Source organism: Sphaeramia orbicularis, chromosome 17 (assembly GCF_902148855.1).
Source record: "Sphaeramia orbicularis chromosome 17, fSphaOr1.1, whole genome shotgun sequence".
Taxonomy (NCBI): Eukaryota; Metazoa; Chordata; class Actinopteri; order Kurtiformes; family Apogonidae; genus Sphaeramia; species Sphaeramia orbicularis.
The window spans coordinates 37,777,853-37,799,735 of record NC_043973.1 but is presented as its reverse complement, the minus strand read 5'-3'; the positions used below and the strand labels follow the sequence as shown (position 1 = coordinate 37,799,735).

The window sequence follows — 21,883 nt, the reverse complement described above, 5'->3', positions numbered from 1 at the left end:
TGGAGGAGGAGGGGTGCGCTGTAGCTGTAGAGTCCCCTGTGGCAGACAGCCTGGTGGAGTCTCTCTCTCTCCCCCTCCCTCTCCCTTTCTCTTTCTCTTTGCTTCCCACCCTTGCTAAGCACTGAACCATACATAAGACTGCAGAAAACACGAGTTTGGAGAATCCCCCCACATCTTTCTCACTCTATCTCTCTTTTCCTCCCTCACTCCTGTGCTTTCTGCAACCCCCCTCCCAACTTTTCTCCCTTCTTGATTTGCTCCCGCTGCTCAGTAATGCAGAACAGATCCAACGCACACTGCGCAAACCGAGGCTTCAAAGTAACACAATGTTTATCGCATGGATAAGGAGAAGCTGGTCATTAATTTACCAGATTTGATCTTTTTTTTTTTGTGTAAGACTAGGAGAAGGACAATTATCTTTTGTAAATAATAAGCCATGAATACAGTCTGTTTTTGTCAATACCAGCTGATGTAAATAAAATTCCTAAAAGATACTGTCTGCATAGCAGCACTTTTCTGTATTAAAGACAGAAACTGAGCTAAAGAGAGGCAAAAACAGATGACTGTCTTCAGTCTGCAGCCCACCAGTGTACCACCAATTGCACGACAACCTGAACGCCATGGCAACAGAGTCACGTGGCTCCTTCTGTTGTTCTCGTGGTGGTCCCCGCTTTAAATACAGGGCATCACATCACATACACACACATAGATCCACATACACACACATTCAGTGCATATTGAGATGCAGCAAGTAAATCCTTGAAGGCTATAGATGCTGCTGTGAAAACATAACAAACCCAATATCTGTGTCACAGAATACAGATTCCACCTGTGTCAGAGAGATGTGAAGGGAACCAATAGTGCAAAACCACAGCCTTATAAATATCCTAATGTAATTTCTTTTATCAATAAAATATCATTGTTTTCCCCTGTTTTCTAGAATGCCTTCAAATGCTGAAACACCCAACCATGACTATTCCTTTGCCAGGGATAAAAAAAAAAAAAAAATCCTTTTATTTCTAACAATGGGGTCTTTTCTCCTGATTCTCTTTCTGGTCTCAACAGCTGTCTAATAACTGTCAAGCAAACTGCTAACATGTACTTGACTGTGAAACTTGAATACCACTTTCAAAGCGTTGGCTGCTCTAAAAAAGCCAGGGTGCTAGAGGCAGTCCATAAAAATCAAAGAGAGCTCGTAAGGACAAAAATTTGAGCTCGGAATCAGACGGCTTTATTCCATTCAAAAGAGGGTTTGTAATTGATTCTTTAAAGCGGCAGAACAGCAGGGGTTCATGTGCCCTCGAGGAAGTGAATCAGGCACAGAGCCATACGTCAGTCACCCGGGGTCATACAGTTCAGCTCACATGTACAGTTCAAGCCCACAGCATGGTGACAGGGCTGTCAGTGTCGTCATAGATTACTCAATATATGGTGTTAACTCACACATCCTTTAACGTTAGCAAAGACTGATCATTTTCAAAGAATGTGTTAGGCAACCTTAAAAAGTTACATAGAGTGTAAATTGATGTAATCAGTAAATTTGTGGTTAGCCCTGGGAACATGATGAGCTGATACCTCCCAAAATTTGAGTATTCAAAATAGGTGCACACAGGAGTCTGTATTTCAAAGCTATGCAAATTAAATAGAGGGATCTTAGAACAGTATTCACACTTGAACTTACAAAAATTAACTTAAAAAGTGTAAAAATGCCCCACAAATCTGAAGTCTAAACAAGAAATTCCTCAAATAATTGAACAATAAGGCATGTATTTTAGAAAAAGAGGCTGATCAAATGAATTGGTCACACATTCTGACTTACTGCACAGTTTAAAGAGCTCCAAAACTAACTCACCTTATTCCAACTTGTAGGCATTCCAAGTTTTTCTTTTGCTTTTCAGAACAACATAGTCCCATTGTCACTTAACAACAACCAAACGCACCAAAAAAAAAAAGAAATCTTGTAAAGTTCCAAAAGCATCAACTCCGCTCAAAGTGTTTGAGACTCTGCCTGCTTCCTCTCTCTATTCTCTTTTCTGATGTGGCGTCAGACAGGAAATATATAGCGATAAAACTGACTTGCCTGACTGGCCTACACAGTCTAACAAGAGATCCATGGCTCCTCCCCCCATCACAGGCCCGAGCATGTGTTCCCACCTACTTCCCCTTTTTTTTTTTTTTTACTTCTTTTTCTGACAGACTAATTCACTGAGATCATTTACTGGTAGATGTTTTGCTAACATGGCTTCAGGAACCAAACAACTAACATACAGGACCTGACATCATTACTGTGAAATCCCAGAAAAATAATTTTTTAGAGGGGAAAAGCACAAATGTAAAGTACAGCACATATTCCAATCCTTTGAGACCGGTTTGTAAAAGTTGGTCCAGGCCTTGCAACATAGTTTGACATTAGCTAAAAAGAACACACAAATGGGATGACTTAATATTGCAATACCACAACTGTGCAACCTGACAAAGTCCAGAATGAGCTAATGCTGCCATTCTCCCTTCTGCAGCTGTTTATTGTGTCAACACAGAGGAGGGTGCCTGAGTTTTCAGGGTTTAGTAACATTAGAAATACATATTTCCTAGAAGGCATTGAAAAAAAAGTCAGTAAGTAGAAGGTTAGAATAAAACCAGACTTTATATTTCTTCCCCTTCCTCATTTTGGCTTATTTTCCATGATAGAAGCGGCTTACGGAGGTACAACTTTTAATTACAATTAGGTACTGTAATCACCACTGCAGCTTGTCTGATCTCCTCACCACCCGTTCGGTCAAATGGAATCACAACACTATAATTTCATGTCCATTACCTCTGTTACAGCTACAAAACCCACCGCTACATCTGCTGCAATAATTTGTCATTTTTTCCCCCTCTGAAAACGGCGGCGCTTCAAAGTTGAAGTGACCACACGTGAGTTAAAGTTTCCTACTCGCTTGCGCTCTGCTCAGGGCCTCGCTCGCACGCTAACCCACAAAGAGCTAAACTTTACTAACTGGATTCAGATGGCAGTGTTTGTCCAAGGCCGTCACCAACATCAGCATGGAAGTGTGGCGAGGCTAATGATAGTGAAGGGCAGGGAAGCAGCTCCCGGCTCTGAGGTCACACCAACCAGGCTGGCGGTCTGCAGGGTGTGTGGTCCCCGTACCCCCGGATACACCTGTGCCCTTGGACGCTGTAAGTGGAGACACCCTGGGTTTGATCGAGGGTTCAGTTCCAACCTTTCTGGTTTCGAAAAGAAATAGGCTCTTTGTCGAGCGTCATGTAATATGAATGCTGGGATGGAGTGAAAGCCTATAGCTGCATTAATGAGGCAGCGTATTTGATGCAAATGTTGCAACAACATACAAACATACCATAAAAGTGGACAGGACTGGTGACATCATCTCTCGACTACCATTTTGAGTTTATATTTTGCCTCTGGCCATCTTGAGACACAAGTGACCACATTTGGACACTTCGATAGAGCGTGAAGGTTTCCAGTCCATGCTAAAGCTATCACTCACTTATAAATATCGCAAAAAACACTAAACTTTATGAAACATTTATGTAAAAAAAATCCCTTAAGGGTGTTATTATTGTAATGTCGCTACCAATACAGTAAAATGATCTGTTACATTTTCAAAAGCTTCATTTCAGCAGGAAATCACACCTGTCAATCAGAATCCCAAACGGAAGATGTCGTAGCTCTCTATTTGCCCTAAAATCTTACTAATAGAAGGATAATTTATATAAAGACCCTGAATAGACTTATTAGAGCAGGGGTGTCAAACTCATTTTAGTTGAGGGGCCAGATGCAGCTAAATTTGATCTGCAGTGGGCCTGACCAGTAAAATAATAACATAATAATATATAAATAATGTCAACTCCAAACTTTTCTCTATGTTTTAGAGCGAAAAAAAGTAAATTTACATTATGAAAATGTTTACCTCTACAAACTATCCTTTCAAAAGATGTAAATAACATGAACAAACTGAAAAAAATAAGTGTAATTTTAACAATATTCTGCATCAAGTTATCATTACCACATGTACATTATAACTTACAGATCACAGCGGATCTACAAACACACAAAACATTTAGTAACAGGCAGAATATTGTTAAAATTGTACTTACTTCTCTTAAGACATTTCAGGTTTTTGCATTTTTTGCAAAATTACACTTTGTTTTAGTGTAAATACATAAAAAATATTTACATTTACAAAGAGAAACATTTGGTGGTGTCATTATTTTTATGTTATTATGATAGTATTTGACTGGTTCTGACCCTCTGGAGATTGAATTGGTCTGAATGTGGAACCTGAACTAAAAGGACTGTTAATATCTTCAGTGTAATTTTTGTATTTCACAAATTCATCCCAAGGGCCACACTGGACCCTTTGGCGGGCCGGATTTGGCCCCCGAGCCGCATGTTTGACACCTGTGTATTAGAGACTTCAAATAAAGCAAACCAGACCAGAATGTCCTCCACATAGAAGTTCAACAAATGTCCATTGGAGGCAGTTATAGCAGCATCTAGCAGCCACAAGTGGAATTACACTCAATCTGTGGTATTTACATCTTAGAATGGACCAATAAATGTCTTTTTTAAATTCCCTGTAGAGTTGCATAAACATTGCAGCAAAAACAATCTGTTCTATCACTCGATAACTGTTGACCTCTGTTCTTTTTTAAAAACAGTACTGGTCAACAATACATACTGGTGGTACTGGGTCATACTAGGGGGACTGTGACTCATTGAAAACAATGTACCCCGCTTGCCTGACTGAGCAACTATACTACTGCATGCCTGTGGATCCCCGCGCTCATTGTCTTGACAGTCCCAGTGACGTGGTTGCCCGTAAAGACTCAACCTGACTGCCTAGTCAAAGCGCCGCTATTGTCATCTGACGACCAGGGAGCACAGAAGAGAGGGCAACAGGGGGCACGGGAAATAAAGAGACAGGAAACTGGTGTCACGGTCACAGTCACCCATCACAGTCTGACAACAACCCCCAAGTCCTTCCTCAGACCACAGTGTAGAATAAAGGCGGAAATGGACACCACCACCCTAGGTGTTTATAACTGACGCCGCCGTACAGTCTCCTACAGTGAGTCTGCATGAGGTTGGGAAATACAATGAACTGTGAAGTACGTTTGCTTGGAGCGCTGCACAAATTACGTATGCATGAAAAAATGTTTATGTGCATCAAAGCAAAAGGAAGTAATTAGTTCTAAATAACTGCTTATTGCAGTCTTTAAGCACCACAATGTGTTTATTTAGATTCCCTGAAACCAGATTTTTCCTTGAAATTTCAAAAATACAACATTGTAGTGGTCTTTTCTGTCATCATCAAGAAAACAAGATCTTTATCCTTTTAGCCACGCTCATGGCGTAGCTCCAGGGATGGACATTTTACACAGACATGGAATTCCCCAGAGGCTTTCAGATGTTGCTGAGCCCTGATTTCACCTCCATCATAATGCAGATTTTTGAGATCTGTTTACTTTATTGTACTATTATCATCACCATCATCACCACTATTGTTTGTCTAAAGCTTTGTTTAGTTGAAAACCTTTGTATTAGGGATGTCCCGATCTGATCTAAAGATTGGTGTCAGCTGCCGATCTGGAATTTTTTAGAAGATCGGATCGAATTTAATCTCGAGATTGGGCCAATTCGGGCCCGGTTCTGGGGGAGGGGGGGTAAAAAAAAATGCCCTGCCCCCTCAAATTAAAGTTTCCGAAGGTAGGGAAAAGCTGCACAACAGCGGGAGACATAGAGGAATAAGTGAAGCATCTATAAGTTTCACTTTCACTTTAAGGTCTGCACGTACTCTCTATGAGGTACGCATGGTAGTGAGGTGTGAGTCGGGGTTTTTTTTTCAACCCGCGGGGTTTTTGTGGCATTATTTGACCTGACTCAACCCGCCCCGCAAACAAACTGACATTCTTTTGAACCACCCCAACCTGACCCATGAGTAACCCGCTGATCCACGCTTCATTAACTGCACGGAGTACACCCCCATATAATACCTAGACAGACTTGTCCAGAGACACGCTACAGCAGGAGTGGCAAACATACAGACCGCGGGACAAAACTGGCCTGCCAGAGGTTCTAATTTGTCCCACAGTATGAATTTGGAAAGTGTGAAAATTATACAAAAGTTATTAAGAGTCAAAGGTGTCATAGCTGTTTTAGTTCAGGTTCCACATTCAGCCCAATTGTGATCTCAAGTAAAATAATAACAAAATAAACTATAAATAATGACTCCAAATTTAAATCAAAATTTCAACTTTTAAAAAGTTGGTATCGGATTGGTATCAGCAAAGCTAATCCCTAAAAAAGTAGGATCGGAAGCAAAAAAATCCAGATCGGGACATCACTACTTTGTATGAAAGGTGGATCATGTAGGATTTAGTGGCATCTAGTGATGAAGCTGCAAATTACATCCAAGCCAGTAACTTTTTCCTACCCTTCCCCTTCCAAGCAAGAGATTCTATTTTGCAAAAAACACAAAAAACCCTCACAAGAACTAGTAATTGGTTTGTCTTTCCTGGGGTACAGTCAGTTAAAGATGGTGGACACAAAGTCACACACCCTCCGTACATGTAAAGACCTTATTATAAAGCAATAAATACTCAATTATTCTTTATTTCAGGTGATTAAGTAATGTTAAACTATGACGATTATATTTGATTCCTACAAATAGACAACGCTAAATCCTACACACCGCACCTTTGCAAATGTGGACGTACTTAAACACTTTACCGCATCTTGGCAGAATACTCTTAGCATGCTGGCATTAGCTTTCAGACTTACTGTAGCCAAACTGGCTTTTGACTGTCTAGTATCACAAAATTTTGCCCAAGTATATGACTATTTTTATGTTTTCATGGTGTAAATTCTAACCCAAGACTTATGAGACTTAGCCCTTTATTTTTCACTTGTTAGTATTTAAAAAAAAACAAAAAAAAAAACAATACTGTGTGAGGGTTTCAAAGTTAATCAACTCACTTGCAGAATTAAGGAAATGCGGGTGATGCAGATGACCTACATAGTTTAGGCATTCCAAAAAGTGTGCTCAACGTTAGCCACTTCTCCAAGTAGCAGATCATCTTGAGTAGCATACTGTAGCTTGCCAATATTTCTTTATGCAATGATGCACTCATTTGCAGATACTTATTTGGAAAGCATAGTTTAAGCAACTTTAACACAAAAGACGGCTGAAAATGAACCAAATAAACAAGTAAAGCATTCTTGCAGCACAACGCTCTTCAAAAACAGATAACAGGCAGATAAACAGTCAACATGACGATGCTGGCCCTTCTGTTGATGACAGAGCAAGATAGGGAGCAAACCTCAAGAGGAACTTTGGTTTTTACCGTTAAGCTATATCTGCCATTTTAATGCAACCTGAACATAAATGCCAACATCCATGTCATACAATAATTTAAATAATTGTATATTCACTGAAAAAAACACCCCTGCTATAATCACAACTTGCAATCTTACATGTAGCTGTTAAGTCTTAACAGCTTACTCCATGCAGGAATAGACAGTGCAAGACTGTTATAAGAAAATTCATCTATCATTTCCCAGTAAATATATTTTATAATCAAGAATTTTATACGCGCATCAATCTACATTTCCTTCAAGAGATGATAGTGCAAACAGATCAGCCCAGAACATGATATGGAGTAGTTTGAATAAGGTAAGGAAGCAGAAACGGAAAAAATCCCTTCTATGGAAGAGAAGTAATAATAATAGTCACAGATAAGAGGAACTCAGCAGTCATGCATGCAAAACAAACACTGCTCTTACTTTTTACAGGAGACCCATAAAATCATGGTGGCAGTACATACACAACCACAGAGCGGTAGTTACTTTGCAAGTGCGTCAATGTGGCAAAAAGCAATTTACATTTTGCATACACTGTGCAATGTGACAGCCATATTGCAACAAAGACCAACTGTATAACTGAACACAAGTCAGTTAAGTTATCATAAGTTTAGTCCTCATGCCATGTCCTCTAACCGTATATGACAGATAAGCTTCAGGGGTTTTTTTTGGATTGTGGGCCACTATTACATTTGATAAGACTGATCCTGAGACACTCATTCATTAGCGGACGGGTCTTTGATGTAAATCTTGGTTAACTGTAGCATTGTGTTCCTGGGAGGTCTTATGGTAATCATTATCTCAGTGGTTAGATCAGGCACTGACACAGAAAAAGAATGTATCCAAGAGCTAAAATTAAGAGTTTGGAAAGTTAAAATGATAGGATCTTAGACACAAGTCAGCAAAGAGACATATGATTCTTTCTGTAAGAAAATAAAATGTTTTTAACTCAAGACCTTGTGTAATTTTTGTAAAACTGCCGGGACAGTCTCATAAACAACAACCTCATCATTTAGAAGACTGACTTTTAAACATTTTTGATTTACTGTATTAGATGCAGGATGGATGAAAAACCCTCCAACAACTTACTCTGTGCATAACATAATCTTTAGGTTTAAATGTCCTACCTTGTTGGAGGCCATGTCACTGACAGAGCGGTAGGTCTGTATGGTCTCCAGCTGGTCCAGACACCAGTCCAGCTCCTCCATGGTCTCCATAGCCAACTTCTGGTAAGATTCATCTGCCAATAGACACATGGACATGTAATCAGGCCCCAGTGGATCCATGTCCATGCTTGAGCCCCCTGATACGATGCATGGAGCGCCAAGTGTCCCAGAGTGGCTCGATCGTACAGAAGACTGGCCAGCAGTGCATCCGGAAGACTCTGAGGAAGAGGGGGAGGTGTGTACATAGAGCTCCTTCATCTTGTTACGCTTCACCACCTCAGAAAGTTTGGGGAAGTCGTAGTCTCAGACAAACTGAGGCTAGAGTTACTGTTTGCCGACTCCCTCTCTGTAGAGTCTTTCTCTCAGTACCCCCTCTTTCCCTCGCTCTCATGTGCTCTGCAACCCCCCCCCCACTCCCACTCTGTCTGCTTCCCCCCACCCTCTTTCAGCCTCTATCTCTCCTTCGCTTATTCCTATGAGCTCTCAGTAACTCTTCTGAATGAGTGGCGTGCAAAATAAGCAGTCTGCTGCTAGTGTGTCAGAGACCACCCCCTCCATCTAAACACATACAAATTATGTGTACAGTATAGGTACAGTAAACAACCTTGCTACTAGGGGGGTTTAGAGAAAAAGAAGCATATGACTTTACTTTGCTATATGAACTACGGAAACATGTAGAAAAAGGGGGGGAGGGGGGTGCAGGAAGGGTGACAAAATGTCAGTGAATTATTTGACACAATTTGTCACTGCTGCAAACTCCCTCAACTCCCGGTGACTTCCTTTCTGAAACATGCAGACCACTTCAAGGCTGTACTGTGCTCACGGCAGCAACTCAAACTGCACCTCCATGCTTCACAAACTGGCTCTCTCCTCTCTGAACCTCTCTAAGGGAGAAGAGAGGGAGGAAAAAAATTATATCAAACACCAAACTCTGTGTTTGCACAAGCAACACGAGAGGCAAACTTTGACTCCCCTGAATTGGGGGAAGGCCAGACCAGGGTCTTGCTGTGTGCCAAAGAAACCAAAGCACTTCCTCTTTGGCTCTGAACTCACACAAAACATGGAGCGGAGTTACTGAATGGTGGAGTGACTGCTGAGGACAATCATAGCTGTCATTCGATGAATTAGTCCTGTCGCTAAAAGCTATGACTCACATGTGGCAGGCATACAAGTCTCAAAAGGAAAGCAGTAATTCATAAGAAATTCACTGGGATGATAAATTACAAGGAAACAAATTAAAAAGCATCATATGCTGGTGTACCAGGGAGAATGTTGATTCAACAAATCTTTGCCTGGAGGGAGCTCGTACTGGACGCATCTGGAACTCCCCACCTTCCTTTATCTATGGAAAAGACTGATCTCTACTTCATAGGGCTTCACACATGGAAGAAATTTACCCCATATGCTTAGCACAACAGAACAGCCAGCGTGCTGCTCCCCAATTTACGTCAATATAGTAGATCAAAGCACTTCAAAGCAGCGTGTTGGCGTACAAACTCTGAACCACTGGTGTTTAACAAAGAACTTTAATGACATCTGAAGTAATACAGCATATGCGCATTCAAGGAAACCTCCCAAAAATGAGAGGTATCACAACAACAAGATAACAATGGTTCCTCTGAAACAAAAGGAAAGTCAAGCTTCAGCTGCTTAAGTACGACTGTGGTTTTTGACCGCTAAGTCCTCAAATTGCAAGAGCACGGCTGCTAGAAGTAGCATCACTGTTCAGGTCAGACCACTTTACTTGAGCTCCAGGTTGGAGAATTCAAAGCACCCTTGGCTACAATATACCACCGGAGACCAAGCTTGGTTGCCCAAAGTATTCAGGAACCACTGGCATCCAAGCCATGTAAAAGTCAGTGACACAGAGCACAAACTAAGGCATCAAAGCAGTTCATGCACAAGGCGGTGAGCTGTTGAAACTGGTTATACACCAATGCGAGTTCGTCCTGAGCCATAGGGGCACGAGACGTTGCCAAGAAGGTAGGACCACATCCTGCCCCTGTTCCCCCCGATGAGGGCGTACAGAGACATTAGACATTTTCACAGGGCAGTCAGTGAAACATCAAAGACTTGGCTCATCCACATCAACTCTATAACTGGGATTCGGGTCAGTTTGAAGCTGGCGGCTGATTCATATACCCACTCCAAAATGTGATGGAAGTAAGACACTCAGACGTAGACCGTAGAACAAACGATGTGTGGTTTTAGTGTCTGGCTTCAAATAATTTGCCGACAGCGAGATCACTGACGCAGATCCTCCCTGAGCTATCAGTTGTGTTATTTTGAAATGACAACAGCTGGATCTGCACTCTTTCATCTCTAAAATGACTCATCATGTTTGTGAGTTTAAGATGCTAAATAAATGAGTTATCTGCATTCACACTGACCCTGGAGGAGTAGATAGGGCTGTTTTATCCATCATCACCTCCAGTTGATTATAAATACACTGCCAAATGGGTTGACAGACATTTCACAATGTCACCAGTCAAAGGTGGCGTGACGCACTTTGAGTCTGAAAAACCTGCTCCCAGACAGAGACTGAGGTACTTTTCCAGCCTGTTTTTTCAATGGCAGTCTATTTTTTTTTTTTTTTTTTTTTTTTTTTTTTCTGCAGCGCTTAATGCTTCGGCCATATGCTGGAGGCTTCTGGGAGGACAACAGAGCTCAGTGTGCAGACAGACCCCGTCTACCTCCCCCCTCTCCCCCTTTCTCCCCCTTCTCCCTCCATCTCTCACCCCTATAGGGCCACAAACCAGCCTCTGTGAGAGCCATCAACTGCAGTAACGACCAGGGTTGGGCTCAAACATCCCCCCACCTCTATCCCCGCCTGAGACACCTTCCGCTCACATCCACCTCACACTGCTCCTCTCTGTGCTCTCACCCTATTCCCCAAACCTGCTTCCTTCACTGTCTGGATGAAGCCTGGTTTGCAAACCTGGAGTGTCTCATCTATAATACCACCTACTGATAGTCTATAGCCAGCGAAGCAAAAAGTACCCAGAAGTTTAACTTATAGACGCTATACTGTATGTTAACATTTACACATTAAAATATACAAAAATCACTTGGCTTATGTTATATATTTGACTTTCATGATGCCAAAAGTTTCCAGCAATGTTTAAATTCAGAGAAATCCGTACTGGCCTGCTTCATTTTGCCACTTGTGAACTGCATTATTATTTCCACTTTTATACTATTATCTTTTAATGTTACTATTTAATATTTAATTATAATGCTATGGCATAATGTTAATATGGCAATACACTAGCTTGTCTGTAAACTTGATGTCACATACATTTTATTCAGTTACGGTGGTGAAACTGCTATGACTTGAGTTTTGTTTGGACTCAGAGACCCCGAACTAAAGACGTTACATACTGTACTTTTAAGCAACACAGTGAATACTGCAAGATTTAGAGCAGTGAAAATTTTATTTATGCAAAAGAAAACAATAATAATAATTAGAAAATCTTGGCTATGTTCTCTATTTTTAATGTTCCCATTCAGAAACCAGTATTACAGTTTATTTTATTACATTTTTCAAAGTACTGCACTGGGATTAATCTGTCTGACACCATTTCTGAGAAATCAGAAGCAGACACACTTTTATAGATAAAATTTCCAAACTCGTGACTTTTCATGAACCAATGATGACTCAACCACTTAAAACCTTTACGTATATGAACTGAAGTGTATGTTAGTTCAGCTGTTGAATGAAAACTAAATAATGACCTTCTCAGTCTTTAATTGTCAGATAGGTTCATATGCTCTTAGAATAGCCAGAGAAGCTATTTATCTCTCTTATAAAGAACCAAAATTATGCGAAAATGCACCATTTTTAGTCAGGGTATATCCCGCCTCTCGAGGATTAAGTAGTTTCAGAACATGAATGAATGAATGAATGAATGAACGAATTAATATTTAAACATCATCACTGGTTTTGATCTCACAGTAGAAGAAGGTTTTGCAAGAAGGTGAAAAGTTTGCATCCCCCAAAAAGTTATTCTAAAAACTTTCAAAAAGTGGTAAGAATTATGTCTAACTTCACCCTTTATAGAAATACTCTGAAGTTCAGAATTTCAACCTTAGTGTGTTATTGGAGAACCTAACAAGACTTTATTACTTCAGTGAAATTATTATTTTTTTTTAAAGTATCATTATGTAGAAAATCAAGTTCAATGAAGTTACCATATTTGGTTCCTTACCTATAGGTGGCCAAATTTAAAAAAAAAAACAAAAAAAACAAAACATGTTAGGTGCTAGGAACATGTATTTTAGAAGATTAGAACATCACTTTTAGAACATTACTACAACAAAAGTGCTGATCCAGGCCCCTGTTCACATCCACATGATCCCTTTGAACATCATTCCTTACATTAGTACCATTACTTCATGGTACCGAACAAAGCAGGTCCACTCACTGGTCATGCAGAGGTGGACCTTACAGACCCTGGAGACCACATTGAACCTGAGATTGTTGACTCACTGTCCTCACTGGAACTGGTGCTGCCACTGTCTTGTAATGTGATTGCATGTGTGCAAATGACCAAAAATAGTCACTTCCCCGATAAAGGGTTAAAGACTTTTCCAGGCTCAGAAAATGAAATTGTACAATTCTGTGACTTTTTCAGGTTTTTCATGACAGTGGAAACATGTGATATGTTCCAACAACCCACAGAAAAGACCTGAAAGTTACTGTGTTATTAATGTTGTGTACAATGTTGCTTCAGTTTGTGTGCTTATAAAACAAATAACATACAAAGAATTCATCTATGTTTTTTAGAAGAGGTATTACGTGGGGAATTCTGGACAGAATGAGGCCGTCTGCACTTGACACAGTAGTCTTTCAGTGCTTCACTTATCTAATCTCTTGCTGCCTGTAGCTTCATGTTTACCTAAGAGATATGCGACTGGCATCATTTCTTACATCTAAATGTGAGCAGGAAACTATCTTGTTAAAGTCTTCCTTTAACTCTTTCATGCATAGTGGTTACTACTGTGGATAGATATTCTACAGCTGTTCTCTTGTAGATTCATGGATTTTGTTGTTTTAGTTCCATATCTGCCAACACAGTGGACGTTCATGCATCATCCCATACACTGACATTTATATAATTACTGTAACTTTGCGGTTCTTCATAAACTTGATCTGCACTAAGATGTTTGAGTGTAAATCAGTTGCTTGTTGTTGTTATTAGGCTGTATTTATTTATTTATTTATTTATTTAACCCTTTCATGCATACTGGTCACTCCAGTGGACAGTTCTTCTCCAGCTGTTCTCTTGTATATTCATGGGTTTGGTTGTTTTAGTTCCATATCAGCCAACACAGTGAACACTTATGCACCATCTCATACACTGCAACTAATAACATTATTGTAACTTTGCTGTTCTTGATAAACCTGATCTAACATGTTTGAGTTTAAATCAATTGCTTGTTATTGTTTTTAGACTGTAATTAACAAGTTTTTTTTTTTTTTTTTTTTTTGTGCATATTATCTCCATGAAGTGAATAATGACCAGTATTAGAGCATGTTAAAATGTAAGAAAAGATCAGATTAGTAGCATTAGAATGTTTTTACGTCATAGTTTTCACACAGAATACCAGTAAATGTACATGTTTCTTTGCTTCAAAAATTAAACACATGGTGTCAAGCTTAGTGGACATTTTTGTAACTCCATGAAAAATAGATTCATAGAAAAATTCAAACTGCATTGTTTTTTTCATGCCTAAAGAGGAATAAAAACAATCAGGAAAAAAATCTTGACTAAGGTTCTCATAATTCATGCATGAAAGGGTTAAACAAAAAGGTTTCTTTTTTCGCATATTACCTCCATGAAGTGAGTAATGACCAGTATTAGAGTATGTTAAAATGTGAGAAAAACATCAGATTAGCTGCATTAAAAATGTTTTTAATTCATAGATTTTACACAGTGTATCAGTAAATACGTTTCTTCTCTTCAAAAATAAAATGCATGGTGTCCAGCTGAAAGGACATTTTTGCAACTCCATGAAAAAGAAGTTCATAAAAACATGTCAATCGCGTTGTTTTTTAATGCCTAGAGGAAAAAAAACACTCAGAAAAAAAAAGAAAATCTTAATTAAGGCTCTCATAATTCATCCATGAAAGGGTTAAATCTAAATGAGTGTATCTTGTATTTGCTGTAAAACTTACTGCCTAACTTCAGAAACTAACAGACCAAAAAAAGAGTTTGTTTGAGGTGGTCTTTGGAAAAAGGGATTCATAAAGTAGATGATGAACTGGAAGAAAAATCCAAGGCACTCTCTTTAATCATTAAAATGCCTTTATTACCATGGCATGGTCATATCTAGACCTTAAATAATTAATAGTAGAAATAGTACTTGGTTGGTAAAAGTGGTTTAAAAGGCTCTATGTAGAGTTGGAGTTGAGTATTTTTATGATGAGTGTTACTTGAAGACAATGCGGCTCAAGGAAATGTCAGGAAATAATGTGGCTGTTAAAACAGTGGCTCATGAAAAGGTATTTAGTCATCAGTTTTAAGGGTAAACAGCTCCTGGCTACGTTCATATACGCAAACACTCACATTCCTAACTTGACCTGACCGCATTTTGAAGAAAGAAGAAAGCATCCATTTTGACACTGATACATGCGTGTGTTGTTTGTGTTGAACTTCACACTGCCCGTGGAGTCAACACAGACGTTAGGGGAGTTTGGGTGTGATGATTCACCTTTGGATCATCCTGCATGTGCGTCAATTTATTCATCATTTCAGGGTATATAAAAAAAAAAAAAAAAAAGACAGAGGAGTTTAACGCAAGAAGAAGAAAAAGACCTTCTCAATGAGGATACTATGAAGACGGACAATAGACACAATGTAAATGCCCACAGCAAAATTTGCTGAATTGAATATGTTATTTATATTGTGTATTCTGTTTCAGCCTCAGATAAACTACCCATCAACCTCCTCATTCATTCTAACATTTCATATTACACACATTACATGTTTTTCCCCCTTCAACCTAATATAATGCACTACACACGGTGGGGAAGCAAAATTTACAATATTTTGAGGCAGGGATTGAAAGACAGTGTATGACCAATTAGTTTATTGAAAGTCATGAGAATTTATTTGCCACAAGAAAATTTACATAATAGAAAATGTTTTTATTCTATGTGTCCTCCTTCTTTCTCAATAACTGCCTTCACACGCTTCCTGAAACTTGCGCAAGTGTTCCTCAAATATTCGGGTGACAACTTCTCCCGTTCTTCTTTAATAGTATCTTCCAGACTTTCTCATAATAGTTTTGCTCATAGTCATTCTCTTCTTTACATTATAAACAGTCTTTATGGACACTCCAACTATTTTTGAAATTTCCTTTGGTGTGACGAGTGCATTCAGCAAATCACACACTCTGAAGTTTGCTTTCCTGATTACTCATATGGGCAAAAGTTTCTGAAAAGGTATGGATAATAGTGTTAGGTATGATTATGACATCAATATATGTTTGGTTTCAAAACAATTGACGTAGTGCCTGCTGAGAAAAAACAACTAAATGTTCATTGTAAATTTTGCTTCCCCACCCTGTATATGGACTTACATTAAATAGACAGTTATAAGCATTAAACGTTTTTACAACCTTTGAGCCACACTATTAATACACAGATAACATCATAATTTATTAACTTATTTATCATATATCCTAACCTCTATGTATAACATTTTTTTGTCATGTAATTTTAAATAACTTATTTTTAATGTAATACTATACTGTATAGTTGTCTACACATTTGTATAGACTCATTTGTTTTTCACTGAAGGAAAAACCAAACATTAGTCAAACTATATCAGCAACTTTATTTATCTTAAAAAACTGACTAAACCATTACTAGTAAAGTTAAGTAGTCATCTTTTTAAATTGTACCATAATGGTATAGATCTAATTTTTGCCATGTGTAGTACATTTCTCTAAATCAGAGTGTGTACTTTTTCTTAAATTAATTATTTTATTTAACAGTAAGTTAACACTTTTTTTTTTTTTTTTTTTTTTTAATATTGTACTAATCTTCTTGCCTAGAGGACGAATAAAATGATTTCTGATTCATTAAATGTAACAGAAACACTGTCTGCATTCATGTAGAGAAACACCTATTTTATTCAATTCTTGAGCCACATTATTAATACATGGATAACATAATTTATTACCTTATTTATCATACATTTTAACCTCTATATATTACATTTTTTTGTTGTCATATAGTTTTGAATAACCTATTTTTAATGTAATACTATATTGTATTGTTGTCTACACATTTGTATTATCATTTGTTTTTCACTGTAGGAAAAACCAAACATTAGTCAAACTATATCAACAACTTTATTTATCTTAAAAAAAACTGACTAAACCATTACTAGTATAGTAAAGTTTTTATCGTTTTAAATGTACCATAACGGTATAGATCTAATTTTTGCAATGTGTAGTACATTTCTCTAAATCAGAGTGTGTGCTTTTGATTAAATTAATTCATTTTATTTAACAGTCTGTTAACACAACACATTGGATGTATTTTAAAAAGATTGCAATGGTGTAATACAGGTATTTTATTTTTTACACAAATCCTACAGTGTGCCTTGGAATATTTTTTGAAATCTTGCATGTTAATATGGATTTTTTTTTTTTTTTTACTCCAAATAGTAAGTTAACACATTTTTTAAAAATATTGTACAACTCTTCTTGCCTAGAGGACGAATAAAAATGATTTGTTTCATTAAATACAACTGAAACATTGTCTGCATTCATGTGGATAAACACCTATTTTATTCAACTCTTGTCATAAAAATAAAAAAGCTAAACGTAAAATAATAATAAACTCAAACTGGGGTGACTGTGATTGTGCCGCACAGAATTAAATATATGGTTTAGGACTGGGCTGTGATGTTTAAGGAAGTCATCTCTGCTGAACCTGTGGTACCGCGGACACTTTAGGTCCAACCCCGAAACCGCACTATCACTCTTTTGTCCTCTTTCAAAAACAACCCTCACTGCTGATTTTCGAAAAAATCAGTTTACAAAGGCGGCATAATCTCCTCAGCTATCAAAACAAAAGGTTTCAGCTGTTAGACAAACACACATAATCACACGTATGAACACACACACATACACACACCCCATTAGGGCCTGTTTGACAGTTCCTTCACAATGCACCATGGAGCTGTGTTGGCACGGGCCAGCTTGAGGGATGGGCGGCAGCGAGGTTTATGACTGTGCTGACGTCAATGACATAATTCAAATACTTAACCAGGCTGCACGCTTCCAGCCCTCCGGATCCTCTCCTCTGGCTGCAAGCCTGGAAAACCTGACATGGATTCCTGCTGTGCAATGTGGAGCAAATTTAACTACTGTGGAGAGGACCGGAGCGGACTGCTCCAACTGAAAATGACAAGTCAAATTTGTTCTGGCTGTCAGTGTGTGGTCAGCTGTCTGTCTGTTCATCTACCAATTTGTTTATTCAGTATTTTAAACCTGAACGGAATGAGCTTCGTTATATCACTTTTCAGCCTTTACCGACTTCAGCATAACTCTGAGAAACCTTAATAAATCTAGTAAGCGTACAGACGAGCCAAAATGTTTCTTGTTTGCTGCCAGATAACACAGTAATACAATGTCAACAGATACTTAGAAATACTTCTGGATCTACTGTTGATCCAGGGTATTAAATCAAACACGCTTTAGTTATCGATGATAAATATAAATGCGCACAACAGTTATAGATTTTAGACTTCGCATCTCATCAGGCTGCAAGTTTATTCTGCCTTATTTTTTCTGTAGGCTTATCTCTATGAGTAGACCGCTATAGCAGGGGTGTCAAACTCATTTTAGTTCAGGGGCCACATACAACCTGATATAATATAAAGTGGGCCGGACCAGTAAAGTAATATAAATAATAGGATACTAACTTAGAAATAATGTCAACTCCAAAGTTTTTTCTATGTTTTTCAGTGAAAAAAGTCAAATTCCGTAATGAAAATGTTTACATCTACAGACCATACTTGAACATAACATAAGCAAATATGAAGTATGTGGAATCGTACCAATATTCTGTGTCTTACTAAATGTTTTGTGTATTTGTAGATCCACTCTGATCTGTAAGTTGTGATGCATATGTATAAATGATTAACTAAGGTGCAATATTGTTCAAATTGCACTTATTTTTCTTAAGAATGTTCAGGTTATTCACATTTTTCGTAAAAGGCTAGTCTGTAAATCTAAACATTTTTGTGTAGTTTTACTTTTTTTTACACTACAACAAAGAGAAAAAATTGTAGTTTTCATTATTTATAGGTCATTATGATGGTATTTTACTGGTTCTGACCCACTTGAGATTAAATTGACCTAAAGTGATTCAAACATCCTTGATTGTTAATATCGTCTGTGTAATTTCTGCATTTCACAAATTCATCCCAGGGGCCAGATTTGACCCTTTGGCGGGCCGGTTCTGGCCCCCAGACTGTATGTTTGACACCTCTGCGCTATTGGGTCAAAACACAGTATTCGAAATCTCTCTGACAGGACATTTTAGAGACAACTTGGCAGATTAGTGTTGCTAAATGAGCCACATTTTTACTTTTAAATTCATTTTTGCTTTAGTTGGACCATAAGGAATTATCCAAAACAAGGAGCTAGTTTATATTGAAATAAATGTTGGAATGGCAATCAATTAAAGTTCGCTCTCTGATGGGACATTGCTGTGTTTTGACTCTATAGCGCTCTGTTATTCCACCGTGGAATACTGTGCACCATATGGTCTACGTTGTGCCACGCTCATAAAATAGACGCAGAGCTAAACAGGTTATGTCGGATAATTACTAGCACCCTAAAATCGACCCTGTTACCATCCTTATATAGAATAGTCGGTATAGCACCACCTCATATCCAATGAGAAGCCATAGAAAAAATGGAAAAGTTCAAACAAACTAATGACCTGAGTAGAGCTGCATAATATATTGTAGGGATGCACCGATACCACTTTTTTCCAGACCGAGTATGAGTACGAGTACTTACATTTGAGTACTTGCGATACCAAGTACCGACATGAGTACTTAATAATCCCATTCCAGTTGTTAGTTCCTTTTGTAAATGTGCTTTATTGTCATTGTCATTAGTCTGACTGGAACAAAGTGCTGCTACTGACATTTAATGTGTTGGAATGAGCGTTTCTCAATTAATCCACCAGGGGGCGCCGCTCTTAATTAACCATACTGGACAAATACCACGAAGAAGAGGAAAGTTTTTTGAGAAGAAGAAGAAGAAGAAGAAGAAGAAGGTCAGTAATGACAAACATGGGGATGACAGAGGCAACACTAATGTGATACTAATATTGCAGTGTTTGCGCTGGTAAGGTTTAAAAGCTTAGCTTCAGCAGGAAGAGAAAAGAGAAATGAGCCTTAAGTTTCGTTTTCACTTCTGTTGGCGGCGGTTTGCACCGCTCTGTACACTCGCTGGTATTCTCATTCTGTTTACGCATTCGCCAGCACCTGGAAAACGGATGGAATGTACGCAGAGGACGGACGGAATACTGCGTCCGTATCTGTCTGTGTCTTTAACGTTACTTGCAGTCAGCGTTACTTTTATCACCGTCATTTATTTTGAAAAATCTCCACACACATTATTCCTCCTCCTCATACCTGCTGCACTGAACTGTGAATGTCACAGGGCCGTAAGTGGTATCGGTGCATTTGTATCGGATGTCTTTTACGAGTACAAGTACACACACTGAGTATCGGAGTCGATACCGATACTCGTATCGGTATCGGTGCATCCCTAATATATTGTTTGAGCATCGTCATCGCAATGTACGTGTGCGCAATAGTCACATCACAATATAGGAGGCAAATGAACTCAATGTGTTCTCATCTAATTTCAACCTTTCCACCAATCACAATCGTTCTTAATCAGCTTGCCGAAGCAGACCACGCCCCTGCACATGGAGTGAGTCGCTGGTAACAACATTGAAAAATGAGCGACGAACAAGAGAAAATCACCGAAAATGAAGACTTAGTGCCAAAAAGAAAAGCAACGTCAGTTATCTGGAATTATTTCAGCTACAAGAAGGATAATACTGAAACACGTGTTCTGTGTCAATAGTGTCTTGCACCTGTTGACACAATGAGAAGTAACACAACTAATTTGTTTGACCGTTTACGTCGGCACCACGCAGCTATTATATCCTTCTGAGTATTTTTTCATATTGTCGTTATTATTTTATTGTTAATTGGGTATCACATACGAAGGGGGGCTGAAAAGTTCATAGCCTGACTAAGAAGGAGTTATTCCAGAGCAATGAAACTTGGCATACATTAAATTCAACCTCTCCTGATACTAATTGCATGGTTTCCTTCCAGATAAACCCACACTCGATATATAGTTTAGGACTTTGAAAAGTCGTACCAGAGACATTTGGTGAACCATCCGTGGCACCGTGGTCTTATCAAATGTCTGCAGAAAAAGGGGTTAGCCCCCAAGGACATTCATGCTGACATGGTGTCTATAGGGGATGATGCTCCAGCTTTATCAACTGTGCAAAACTGGGAAGAGGAATTCAAGAGGGGGAGGGAGAACAAGGGAGGGGTGAAAAGCAAGCAATTTCATGAAATGTCTGTAGTACTACTTTTCAAAGTCCTAAATTATTTATCCAATGTGGGTTTATGTGGAAGGAAACCATGCAGTTAGTATCAGGAAAGGTTGAATTTAATGTATGCTAAGTTTCATTGCTGTGGAATAAAGCCTTCTTAGTTAGGCTATGAACTTTTCAGCCCCCCCTCGTATGTGCTTTATGTTGTTTGGACTTTGTATGGCTGCTACCTTGGCCAGGTCTCCCTTGCAAAAGAGATTCCTAATCTCAACGGGACTTCCTGGTTAAATAAAGGTAAAATAAATAAAAAATAAAATATCGCAATATATATCCCAGGGTTAAAAACAATCTCAATGTTAGTTTTTTTCCAATATCGTGCAGCCCTAGACCCGAGACACTCATTGCATGGCCATCAGGAAGGGAGATGACGACTCAAGTCTTGGAAAAGCTTTTCAACGGTGGAGGGGCTAGAGCCAACACAAGCAGCACCGTACAGGCTTGAGAAGTGGTGCGAAAATGACCAAAATGAGGCGGTACCAAGCATCCAAGAGAGCATGCCCAGTGGAACATCCCTCTCCAGGAGGGATTGGGTTGCATTGAATAGGGCACAAGTGTCAAACATGTGGCCCGGGGGCCGAAACTGGCCCGCCAAAGGTTCCAATCCGGCCCGCAGGATGAATTTGCAAAGTGCAAGTTAGGGCGTCAAACTAAAAAATA

General features: G+C 38.9%; 1 protein-coding gene across 3 annotated transcripts in view; it reads right to left on the bottom strand.

Moving 5' to 3' along the window:
• Positions 1–21,883, bottom strand: part of LOC115436532 (cAMP-specific 3',5'-cyclic phosphodiesterase 4B-like) — a 122,867-nt gene that overhangs the window by 10,278 nt on the left and 90,706 nt on the right. For all 3 annotated transcript variants that reach the window (XM_030159397.1, XM_030159398.1, XM_030159399.1), the window contains one exon: positions 8,512–8,624. In XM_030159397.1, coding sequence (XP_030015257.1) covers positions 8,512–8,624 — 113 coding nt within the window. The remainder of the gene's footprint in view (positions 1–8,511; positions 8,625–21,883) is intronic.